The sequence below is a fragment of the Nicotiana sylvestris genome, chromosome 8, assembly GCF_000393655.2.
Source record: "Nicotiana sylvestris chromosome 8, ASM39365v2, whole genome shotgun sequence".
NCBI lineage: Eukaryota > Viridiplantae > Streptophyta > Magnoliopsida > Solanales > Solanaceae > Nicotiana > Nicotiana sylvestris.
This window is the reverse complement of record NC_091064.1, coordinates 37,034,837-37,047,371: the sequence shown is the minus strand read 5'-3', so window position 1 is coordinate 37,047,371 and position 12,535 is coordinate 37,034,837. Positions and strand designations below refer to the sequence as shown.

The window sequence follows — 12,535 nt, the reverse complement described above, 5'->3', positions numbered from 1 at the left end:
GGTTGGATCGGATATGGACGGATCGAAAATAGATAATGTAAAAAACGGATAAATTATCCGACCCAACTCATGTTACGGATAAAAAACGGGTTAACCGGCGGATAATATAGATAACCATATTGTCCATGGCTTCTTGAATATGATCACTTTTGGGAGAATTTCTAGTTTCCCAACTTGAGGAACCCCCAATAAATTAAATTCATTAGTTATCCATTCGTTATTCATTTTCTAAGTGGATAATATGGTTCTTATCCATATTTGACACGTTTTTAAAAAGTTCATTATCCAACCCCTTTTTTAGAGAAAATGCATAAAGACCCCATTTAACTTGTTATGAAAAATTATTTACACACCTAAACTTTACATGTGTCCTAACACCCCACTATTGTATTTATTTACTCTCTCCTAAGCCCTAGCCTAGCTATATTAATTTGAGTAGGAAACATGCGCTTTATAATTAGTAAGTCATGTAATTAACATGGACGACACTCAAATTAATATATTTCCTTGTCATCTTCCTATCTTTTCTCCTCAGTTCAAGAATTTCAAATATCAATTCATTCCCCACTGAAAATTCAGAAAAAAAACATTACATAAAACCCAAGAAAAAAACAGTGTTCAAGTCAATGGAAAAATATAGTTATGGGCGTGAAGGAATATACAGATTACTTAGACCTCCTCTGTTCTTCCAAAGAACCAAAATCTTTCTATGGTCTCTTTTCTCTTCATAAATATTTCATGAAAACCCATCTCTTTTTGATGTTGATTCTGGTCAAACTTTGATTTTTTTCTCAATTCAAAATATCTAGTAAATAAAAATAACAGTCTCTAAACGAGCCTTATTCACCCATCAGCTAAAAATTCCCAAATTGAAGAACCCTAATGCCCAACCATTTAAAATTCTTCTTGCCTCACCAAAATCGATTTACCCGAACAAAATCGAAGTGACTAGTTGCAAAATCCTTTGATTTCATTGTTATTTAAAATTCCCAACGAGTTGGAGGAAGACCTGTTCGAAGCCGAAGTTCTTTGAAGAATCAAGCTCAAATATTGAAGTTGAATTATCTGTGAAATATTATTATGTTTGGAGGAGAAAGATTAAGCTTTGCTTTCAAAGATCAAAACTTCAAAGAGCAATTTGATGCAGTTTCAGCATAATTTAGATGAAGAAGAAATTAGAGTTCTTCAATTGGGTTTGGCAAAATATTGTGGAAGAATGGATGTTACTGTTGGTTAGGGGTTATATTGAAGTTAAGAATTTAATTTTTTCTTTTTTTTTGGGTGTTTTAATGATTAAAATAGAGCAAAGACGCGCTCAATTGCGTTGTCTAAGACGCCCGACTGACCAAGGCTTAGGAGGGAGTAAATAAATACAATTGTTTTAACAATAGTGGGGTGTTAGGATACCCGTAAAGTTTAAGTGCGTAAATAATTTTTCATGACAAGTTGAATGAGGTCTTTATGCATTTTTTTATTTTTTAATAAATAATATGAGTGACCCATAATTTTCTTGTAATCACTTTGCCACCACTACTACATGCCATCAGCATGAAAGTTACATGAATAAATCACAATTCAGACATGGAAAAAGAAAAAAAAAGATGATAGAGGAAAAATAACAGGACACAACAATAACACTTGAAGCTACTGAAACCTACGAAATTAGAATCTAATCATATTTTAAACATGTGTGGGTCTATGAACAATTCCATGAATAAGCAAATTGGGAAGTCATTCACAATGTACTGCTGCTCTCACCGGCAGAAATAGAAGGTGTTCGCGGTCTTGACAAGATGCAAATGTTAACCCGATACCTAAATTAAGATCCCGAAAAAAGAGTAAGAATAGTGTCACGTCCCAAACTACCCCTAGACGTGACTGACACTCAGCTAACACCACCCGCCAGGCAAACCATATTTTCACATCTTAGCCATTAATTTGCAGCATTTGATTAATTAAATAAGTATTCAAATAATCTGATAATTAATTACGAACAATTAATATCTCGAAATATTAAACTGAAACTCTAGCCCAAATCCCACACTAGAGATGGAGCTTCTAAGAGAATTACAAAAGACATCATATGAATAAATAATAAGGACCCTTTTGGCAGCCTCCACGAACAATGCGGCAGCTCACCTCAATAACTGAATCAACTATAGTAAACTCGTCAGCTACTAGCTCCGTCTTTACCAACACTATCTGCATAGACATGCAGGTAAGGAGTGAGTTGTACGTAAATATAACCCAGTAAGATCATCTACCCACCACTCTAAATACCTCTGAAACAAGTGTTAGAAAATACAAACACACTACAACACGAATGATATAGTAAATATGATAATTATACAATAACTCAATATATGTGTATTAACAAAGTTATTAAGAATTAACCAACAAGGATATCCACTAAGGACTTATCATAATTGCAGTGAAAGAAATTCACCAACACACCAGCAGTCCACAACGGCACCACAATGCCTCAAATATGTAACAAAACATACACAATGCTCGAGTGATGTATAAAGGCATACACAATGTCCCAACATCATGGCGCACAACCGTATCAAACTCAATATCATGGCGCACAGCCGTACCAAACTCAATATCATGGCGCACAGCCGTATCAAACTCAACATCATGGCGCACAGCCGTATCAAACTCAATATCATGGCGCACAACCGTACCAAACTCAACATCATGGCGCACAGCCGTATCAAACTCAATATCATGGCGCACAGCCGTACCAAACTCAACATCATGGCGCACAGCCGTATCAAACTCAACATCATGGCGCATAGCCGTATCAAACTCAACATCATGGCGCACAACCATATCACACTATCAAACAACTTATAAAATAATATTTTTTTTCTTCATAAAATAATATATTTGCGGCTAGTCTAAGACCACCGACTTTATCAAGCGCACGCTTGTCCCAACACATAGACCAGGCAGAGAAAACACAATTTCAAAACGGATTTTAGAAAAGCAAGTATCCAAGCTTAAAGTTTCACTTACCTCGCTAACGTGAAGTTCCTCAGCCTTGCAACGTCTAGAACACCAACTAAACGGCCTCCAATGGCCTCAATCTATCCAAAATATTAATTAACAGTGTCAATTATGCTAAACGAGGTCAAATCTCAATTTTCCTAATTTTCAAACTTAGAGCTAAACTTTCTTATCCGATTCGCTATTAAATATGTGCATTGACATATTGGTTTTCATCTCCAAGAGAATAATAATTATCGGGAATAACTAACTAATCACTTTGCCTCAAAATTAGTCTCTTTTATTGCTGCAACAAGTTCAATAGTAGAGCTGTTATATCCTCGTAATGATACTAAATTAAATAGGGACATGAAACTATGAGAAGTATTATCATGTTACTGTCAAGAAACTAAAGAATGATTGCTTCCGTTTCTTTTTTTATGTGATATTTTGAGAAGAAAGACCACACCCTTTGTCCCAATTATTGGCATACCATTGTAAGGATATTAATTAATAACCTTTCTGCAATTTAAAACCATGTACAGATAAAGATGAAAATAATTATATAACTTTTCCTCCACAAAATTTTCCCTCATTATTGACTTAGTCATTATGTCTACTAGTTATAGTAAAATTATTGATTCCTACATATTATACTGCCATAATTGCCATTGATAAAAATAAGTACATACTAAAATAAGTAATACCTGAAGCCTTCTTTCTTCAACAAGTAGACACAGCAATGAAAATAACTCAAATAGCTTCTTTCTTTTGCCGCCGTCAGATTCCCTACCCAAATCCCTTTTTTAATTCCTCCTTCGTCTTTTTTCGACTCTTTTTTTTTCTTTCTTATAAACAAGACCTAGCACTTCTGGCACGTGAGGTGAGTTAGGCCCACTAGTTTTTTTTCTTTTACTATTATTATTATTATTATTTATAAAAACCCAACCAAGTTAGTTAATTTACCACCCATCATATTTGATATAAAAAATTTGGTCCACCAATAAATTAACTAGTATACTACCTTATATATAATAATAAATTTCCCCTTCCACTAACTTAATATCTGACCCATAATTTATTTTAAAAAAATTAATTCTCCATTCCCATCATTAGGAAGATATAATTTTTAGGTTATTACAAATAGTGGTAATAAAACTTATATAAACGTCCATATTCTCTTCTTTATATACCTTAGTGGTGGTAATAGATACAGTTTGTACCAAAGATAATGTGCACTAGCTAGGTTGCCAGCAAAACTTAATTATGTAACTGAAGCTTCAGAAGAAGTTCGGAGAAATTTTTGTATTAACCCAAGAATAAACTTCTCTAAAGTATAATAGTGCTATCTAAAAATGCGCAAAACTAGTAATTTAAAACTCAAACTGATACGTCATCCAGATTTCTCTTGCTTAATTTGGATGAATTTTCTGAAAAAAGTTTCCTTGTGTTGTTGTTATTCAGTGAAAACTGAGGTCGAATAAATTTTTGCTTGGACGTATAAACTTGAACTTTCAACAATTAGCAAACCTTCCCAAGTTTTGCGTAATGAAGCAAATTTGAGCTCGGCCAACTTGGACTTTTGACGTATCTAGAAACTAGTCCTTGACCCTAGACTACGTGCATCTGCTGCATTTTACCCATTCAGATCACAAGACTTGAAGTTTGAAAATTCTATAAGCTAGTTCATCGTAAAAAATGGACACAGAACAATATTCATAATGAATCCAGCGTGGTTGGAATTAGGGGTACAAAGAAAAACGACAAACCGCACCAACCGATAATCCGAGTCAAACCGAAATCAAACCAACCCGACATTATATTTATACAATTTTTAAACATATTTTATATATATAAATATTTATTGTAATATAATTTATAAATATTTCTTAAACTTTTTCACAATTTTATCTTTAAACATATTATTTCAAGTTTGGAGTTAACATTCTTGAATGGTCCAATAAATTTTATAGCACTAATTCAAATAAACTTCAATTCAATACAATGCTAATAAAGGAGATTCAATTCAACATTAGAAATGACAATAGTGTTGGATATCTATTTTTAAATTTTGCATTAGTTTATAATGAAAATGTATAACTTAGTTTATCTTTTTCTTTAGTGCTTGTTGTATAATTAATAGTACTTATTAGCTGTATTTATTTTAGCATGACTTATATAGTACTTTTAGATTATGTTAATTTTTATTATGGCTTATTATTATTTAGTAATATTTTCTTTATGGATTTTATTATTTTGGTTATGGAATATTTTAGTACAATGCTATGACTCATCTCATAATATTGTGTTATTTTCCTGAAAAATACATTGTATAGTTGTATCTTACTAGGACTAAAGACATATTTGGAGCACAAATTATATATTTTATGCTATAAAGACTTACCGGAAAAAAAAAACTCAAAAACCCAGAAAAAACCCGAAAAACTCGAGAAAAACCGAAATTGAAAAATCTGACTTTGTTGGTTTGATTTGGTTTATAAATTTAAAACTCCGATACTATTAGTTTGGTTTGGTAATTGAAAAATCCGAACCAAATCAACCTGTGTACACCCTTAGTTGGAATGACATAATCGTTATTTGTGTTATTTATACTAATTGAGAAGAATCAATTTTACCAGAGTGTTTTCTATTGTCAGGACCGGAAATATGCTGATCATCTGAATTTCAAATAAAAAGATAAAAAGAAGGTAAAAAGCGCCTAAAATTTTCATTGAACAATTTATGCAATTTGAAGATAGTATAGTTTGTAGGATTTAACTTATGTACCTTTTGTTTGCACGGAATTATTGTATTTTAATCTGTTACACCTTATTATTTATTTAATTTTTAGATTACCATATTAAATTGCTATGAATATATAGCTACACATGATGTAGAAAATTTAACACAGGTAAACACTAATTTGTATTCATCGATATACTGAAAATTTATATCATACGGTAGTAGATAGATATATTGTGGGAAATTTTCAAGTCTTCCAGAGAAACCCGTGCTGTGGAAAATTAAAACAGTCCAACAAACACGGCCTTAAAATAAAGTGGTAATTAATATGAAGTTACCAAAATATAAACGGTCCGATTCTTGCCGTCTCCACTCTTCTACACGCTTCCTCAGGATGAATATATGAAGTTATCAACACCAAACGAGACTAATCCTAGCCATCCATATTTTCTCACGTTGGACTATCAAGATCCAACGGTTCTTATCTTACCATGAGTCCATGACTATAGCCCTCCGTATTATCTTCAATTCAAAACCTAACCTCATCATTTCTGAAATTCTACTCGTCTGCACAGCTAGCTTTCCGCCGCGATTCTTCTCTCATCCTCTTTACTGTACAGCCTCTCTCTCTCTCTCTCCCTCTCTGTATTTTTTTGTACATATACTTCCTTCTTTTTTACTGTAGTTGTGTATATATGTATGTTTGTAACTAGTATGTATGTTCTTGTGATAATCGGTGAAAGGTTAGGTGTTTACTGTTTTGAAAAGCTTAGTATTGGTGGTTAATTTGAGCGGATTCGTTTTTTCTCTCGTTGTATGTAGTTAGGGTTGTTTGATGCGGTGAATTTGAAGTGTTAGGTTTTAGATCTATGGCAATGTTACGTGCTAAGAACATGGTTTTTCTGAAAATCTTTATGTCTTCCTTTTGCTTGGTAGGTCCTTTGCTTGAGAATTTGGAGAGACGAGATGGGTGTTAATGAAATATGAGGTTATTTATGCCCTTGAGGCTAGCTCAATTGACAAAGGTTGAGGGAGTTGTGTCTTAGGTTACATGTTTAAGCCGTGTCAACCGGACTAATTATGGTATTTAAATGGAGAAGGGTGAATGGGTGAGTCCATCATACCTGAGTTTCGAAGGTTGCGATTGGCCCAAAGGATCTACTCCAGACCAGATGGACTTTTTAGTCATTAAAAAATTGAGGTTATTTATTTAGCAATTAGATAAATCTCAATCTGTTTGAAACAAATTATGATAGATGACCGATTGCATAAGCCATGGGGAACACAGTCACCCGGTACTTGTGTTGGTGGGAGGTAGCAGGTATCTTGTGCAATATCCAAGATATGCATAAGCTGGCAGAGTTTCTCGGTACTTCTTCCAGTAACTAGCTAGATTCATTTTTATTTGGAGACGGCATGGTGGGTTAAGGCTTGGATGAGGAGATATTCTTGCGAGGATCGAATTGAACATGTAAAACAATTGTTGTACTCCCTCCGGTTTATTTTATTTTGTGTCTTAGTTTGATTAGGCACAAAATTTAAGAAAAGTAAGAAGACTTTTGAATCTTATGGCGTTAAAATAAAAATGTGTAAATATGCGATGTGCAATGTTGGAGGTAAAGTGTTACACCCTCTGGTTTCAATTTATATAATGTAGTTTGATTTGACACGGAGTTTAAAGAAAAAAATAGGAAGACTTTTAAAACTTATAGTTTTAAAAACTTAAACGGTGAAAGCATTTGTGGATGGAGTCTTCAATTTGTTTTGCTATAAAAGCTCCCCATTAAGGGTAAAATGGGTAAATGAAAAGTTTTATTTCTAGCTATAGATATGTGTCATACTTTTCGGAACGAACTAATAAGGAAAGTGTGTCACATAAATTAAAATGGAGAGAGTACTAAATATAGAAGAGATATTTTCTTTTTAAAATAGGAGAGTAAGGCACATAAATTGAAACAAAGGTAGTATCTGTTATTTTTTTTTATTTTTTTTGAGAAAGAAAGGTAGTATCTGTTATTTAATGTAATTTTCTTAAATTATCTTCTAAACTTGAGCTAAATCTCATCTTTCCATCCCGCTGCAATTATAGAAGTTACCGGTGTTTAGGTAGTAAAGGTGTGTATATTGTCTCCTGTTATTCTGATCAATGAAAATATACAAAGACATGTTCAAGATGATGTTTGTTTCATGGTTGAGTAAAGATGTTCAGTCTGGCTGTTGTGATTTACAAATGGTTTATTTGGTGTGTTGCTTGTTGAGGACTTGAGGGCATTTTCTTCAAATGTAGCATGTTGGATTGCAATGTTTTTTGGCTTCACATATTTATTGTCTCTAAAGTTCAAGAAAACTGTTTTAGGAAATAAGTGTTGCTAAAATAAACTAGAATTTAACTATTGTAACATACAATTAGATGTCAATTGCCGTATTGTCACCAGTAAAAAGAAGTTGCCTTGTTTTCTCCTCCATTCTATGGGTTTCTTCCTTTTTTCACGTCTTATTTTTTTTATTTGTGCAGTTTATTGATATTCAAATGAGTCGTCCACAGGAACCACACCGCCCTTTTCTCCCGTTTGGAAATCCTTTCAAATTTATATTACCTAAGGGCTCGTACTTGTCTCCTAAGCTTCTTGCTCTGTTGAATGCTTTTGAGGAGTCATTAGCAGTGAGGGTTAAGAATCTTAAGCCTGGAGATAAGGAAGATATTCTCACTTTATCATGGATGACACAAGCAATAAGTGTACTTTGTGCAATTCATACAGACGTGAAAACTCTCATTACTGAACTTGAATTTCCCGTATGTGACTGGGATGAGAAGTGGATAGATGTGTACTTGGACAACAGTGTGAAGTTGCTGGACACTTGCATTGCCTTCAGTTCTGATATCTCAAGGCTCGGCCAAGGCCGCCTTTATCTTCAGTGTGGCTTGCATAACTTGGATGGAACCTCAAAACAGTTCATGAAAGCCTGTTCATCATTGGACGGATGGAAGCAGCACATCAATTCAAAGAATCCAAGGCTGGAGAATTGCTTTGCCATCTTGGACAGCCTTACCGAGTCACTGAACCTACCTAAAATCAAGAATTCTGCAAGAGGGAAGGTTCTGATGCGAGCAATGTACGGAGTGAGGGTGGTAACTGTATTCATATTCAGCATGTTTGCCGTCACATTTTCGGGTTCTACAAAGAAGTTGAAAGATCTGCAGGTTCATGAAACTTGCTTGTGGACAGAAGCATTTGTTGATCTTCGCGATTTTATTAGTGGGGAGATCAGGAGTATTTATTCGAATGGAAGGCTCACAGCACTGAAAGAGCTGGAAGCAGTGGATACAAGTGTGAAGAAGTTGTACCCTATCATAGAGGATGGAGTAGACCCTAATGAAGCTGAGCAGTTGCAGCTTCTAACTTCAGGACTGAGTGAAAAAGCAGAAAAACTTTCAGTAGGACTAGATCTGCTAGCAAAGGAGGCAGATAGATTCTTCCAAATCCTTTTAACCGGACGCGATTCTTTGCTTTGTAACCTTAGAGTTGGTAGTACTGTCTCTAACCAAGCACAAGCGAACAACAATGTAGAAAGAACAGAGGTGAGATGAACCTTAAGAAAGAGGAAATCTCCTGTGTATAAGCAGGAGTGTGGGGGTTGGTGTTGGGGTTTCTGTTCTACAGTTGAATATCATGGACTATTAGCAATGCAATATATAGTAATTGTTGAAAAAGTGGTTGCTTGCGGCGATATGGCTTTATACATGTTGATATATGTGTGAACTGTGACATTAAAATATATGGCTTTATACATGTTGATATATGTGTGGACGGTGACATTATTATGTTAATGATAGCTGGGAGTGGGTTATAATGCAGACATCAATGTTCTTTTCGCGAGCAGAGCTAGACACTATTTTAAACTACAAGTAGTACTGTAATGATTTGCTTTGTATTTAAACTGAATTAGTGGTGGGAGAGCTACAACATTGTCAACAAGTATTGACATGAGGGATATTGCTATTGATAATTTGTCTGTGTCGTAGGTGAAACTTAGTACATGAATCGCTGGCATATCCTCATGTCTATACATACTTTTGAACTTACATAAATTCCAGCAGACTTCATCTTTTGTGTTTACGCATGGATATTTTGTAAAAACGATACCAAATAGCTTAGAATATAGCCAGCGTTTCACAGAAGTTGAAATAACAATTTAAAAATTTAGTAGACACATGTTTTTTCAAACTTTAAGACAGTTTATTATCTTGAAGTTCAATTCTTATAGTTAAAACTTCAGCAAATTTTCTTGAAATTTGAACTACCACGCGAACTTCAGGAGATTTTTTTGAAGTTCGAACTCCGATTATTTTGATCCTCAAGAAAATTGTGTGCATACTAATTTTTACTCGAATAGAAGCAATAATTCGTAATCATGTCTGTTGATCACGTCCAACTATGCCTTATAAAAAGAATTAAGCGGTCGTTACAAATATAATCCGGTTTACAAGTCCGGAGTCGAATTCCATAGAGAACTAAGGCTTAGCTACAGTTGTTGACTATCACTAAGAAGATAAGCTTGAACAATTCCTAAGTTATAAATATTAAGATTCTTGTATCTAATTAATTAAAAAATTAAATTAATAGATTAACAACTTGGAGAAAAGATTAAAAAGGTCTAGAGTTATGATTTTTCCTATTGTCGAAATCCTTCCTGCTATGTTTTTGTTACACCCCTTTTTAACCTAACTTCTCACTGAACCCTCTTAAATAAATAAAAAGATTTAGTAAAGCTCGAAAAGGGTTTTTAATTAGAAAGTGACAAAAATGTGTTCAAAAGGAAATAACTCAGAGTCGCCACCTGACATTTGATTTCGGTGTGTCAGGTCACCGTTTTTTTTTTAAAAATAATAATTTTCCTTTCAAAACACTTTGAACTCTAAAACTAAGTCTACACTAGAGATTTAGGTAAGGGGGTTCATTTGACTCGGGGAGAAGGTGTTAAGCACTCCCCGGGTCCTGTAACTAGTACAGTTGCATACTCGATCTAGTTGGCTTTTAAAATATTCAAGTTGAGGTGAAATCACAGGAAAAAAAATAAACACACACGAGGCTCGAGGTCGTCCCCACCTAATAAAAGAAAAAAGAAAAATAAAATACTACGAGTTCTACTATCAATCTCCGAGTACAAATACTTCGGGGCATACCCCGGAATAAAATATATACAAATCCTTCGGGGCATTCCCCGGATAAATTTAACTAAGGGAACGACCTCTCGCCTCGAAGCAAACAAAAATCCTAAGGCTTGCCTACCCGAGTGTTGCCGGCCAAATCATGCTCCTAACGACTAAAATAATAGGAATAAAACAAAGTAATAATATTAAGTTTGATTCATAGTTTATGACCAAAAGCTAATTCCATTTTTTATGGATTATTTCCCCGACCCAACCCTTCAAAGCGCCGCCATTTCCATTCAAAGTTCTTTCTTTGTCTACATTCTCAAATGTATAGAACAGATCTAACCAATTTCAAAATCATAACACATTGATTCAACCATTCAGAGAACAAACTAAACAAAGTGGCAGTGAAGCTAACAAAGAATTAAAATAGCTGGTTCGAACTTACGAAGACATAAAGTATATCAATGGATTAATAAATGGGATGAAAAGAGACGGACCTGAAAAAGGATCTTGTAATTAATATAAATTGGGCAGTCCACGGACAGAATAACACGATTATGAATAGGGTTCAAAATAGCAAATCCATTTCGAACGAAACTAACAGACCGCACCTCGGACGACAGCTCCAACAATCGAACACCCGTCTCAACTCAACTCCATTTCAGAAACCAACACAGAACCACAAGAATCAATACTCCAAAAGGCGTCGAAGCAACTTCAAAACTTTATCAAGAGACAACAACGACGAATATTTTTGTTGATTTTGATGGGGTCAACAAGGAAAGGAGGGATAGAGCTTTAAGAATAGCCATTATCAACCAACTATCGACATAATTTAGGACAAAGAGGGAAATCGGACAATTAACTCTAATTGTAACAAGAACCAATTTGTTCATTAATATAATACTAACAAAAACAAAAAAGTTGAATGTCAAAGTAACAGTAGGCACCCATAAGGTAACTTGTTGACACTTTCCACCTAAAATGAAATTCTGAATCTAATTTTTGAACCCCGATCGAAGAACCTTGGCTGAGATCACACGGGACCGGAAAGCCTCAACGTCGACATCGTCGGAAACCTCGAACGAGAACCTCTGACAGAAGCTCCAAACAACAATTTTCAACGTCGACAGATCTCGATGCGATCTCAAGCGCAAATACTTCGCATTATAATAGGTCATTGGACTGATTTTTTAATCAAAGCAAGATCCTAATGTTCAACAAAAGAAAGATGAAGCAGTATTGTCTAGGTTTTGGTGGTCATTTCAGCTCGTTTTTCGGTGAGCTGTCATCTCTTATTATCTGTGTGCGTCGCTGTGTCTGTTCCCGGTCAAGCCATGTTAGGTTCAAGCTACTAAGGTTTTTCTATGGCTGCTGAAGAAGATGAAGGACAAGGGGAGGTCCGTTTTGTTCTTGCGGCTGGTCCCTTTTTTAGTTCAAGACTAGGAATTGAAAACTTGGGTTAGAGTTTCTATAATTGAGTATTTTATATGAAGGTGGGAAGAATGAGCTAAGAATAATTGGGTTTAAGTTAAAAGAAATGGACTCACACCTTTAGGCCTACAAATTTTCTTGTTGGACAAAGACAAACTCAAAAATCCTACCAAAATATTAATTAAACTTAGTTAAGTAAATAAACAAAAT

General features: G+C 34.5%; 1 protein-coding gene and 1 long non-coding RNA gene across 4 annotated transcripts; one reads left to right on the top strand and one right to left on the bottom strand.

The window, feature by feature from the left end:
* Positions 1-2,121: 2,121 nt before the first annotated feature.
* On the bottom strand, positions 2,122-3,771 carry LOC104248061 (uncharacterized). The gene is made up of 3 exons (XR_716379.1): positions 3,699-3,771; positions 3,022-3,092; positions 2,122-2,202 (listed from the first exon to the last, which is right to left on the bottom strand). It is a non-coding gene; the product is annotated as an uncharacterized lncRNA (long non-coding RNA).
* Positions 3,772-6,165: 2,394 nt separating this feature from the next.
* LOC104248062 (protein BPS1, chloroplastic-like) lies at positions 6,166-9,851 on the top strand. 3 transcript variants are annotated; one of them, XM_070153066.1, is made up of 3 exons: positions 6,166-6,347; positions 6,670-6,934; positions 8,249-9,851. In XM_070153066.1, the coding sequence occupies exon 3, from the start codon at positions 8,264-8,266 to the stop codon at positions 9,320-9,322; it is 1,059 nt and encodes a 352-aa protein (XP_070009167.1). In that variant the 5' UTR covers positions 6,166-6,347; positions 6,670-6,934; positions 8,249-8,263; the 3' UTR covers positions 9,323-9,851. The 3 variants fall into 3 exon arrangements, with proteins under 3 accessions (XP_070009167.1, XP_009802552.1, XP_070009166.1); XM_009804250.2 differs by lacking the exon at positions 6,670-6,934 and having other exon boundaries at positions 6,168-6,347; XM_070153065.1 differs by lacking the exons at positions 6,166-6,347; positions 6,670-6,934 and adding an exon at positions 6,949-7,204.
* Positions 9,852-12,535: the final 2,684 nt, after the last annotated feature.

Coding starts and splice junctions, on each gene's coding strand:
- LOC104248062 (XM_070153065.1), top strand. CDS start 7,169: ATGAGGAGATATTCTTGCGAGGATCGAATTGAACAT. Junction 7,205..8,248: donor GCGAGGATCGAATTGAACAT/GTAAAACAATTG, acceptor TTATTTGTGCAG/TTTATTGATATTCAAATGAG.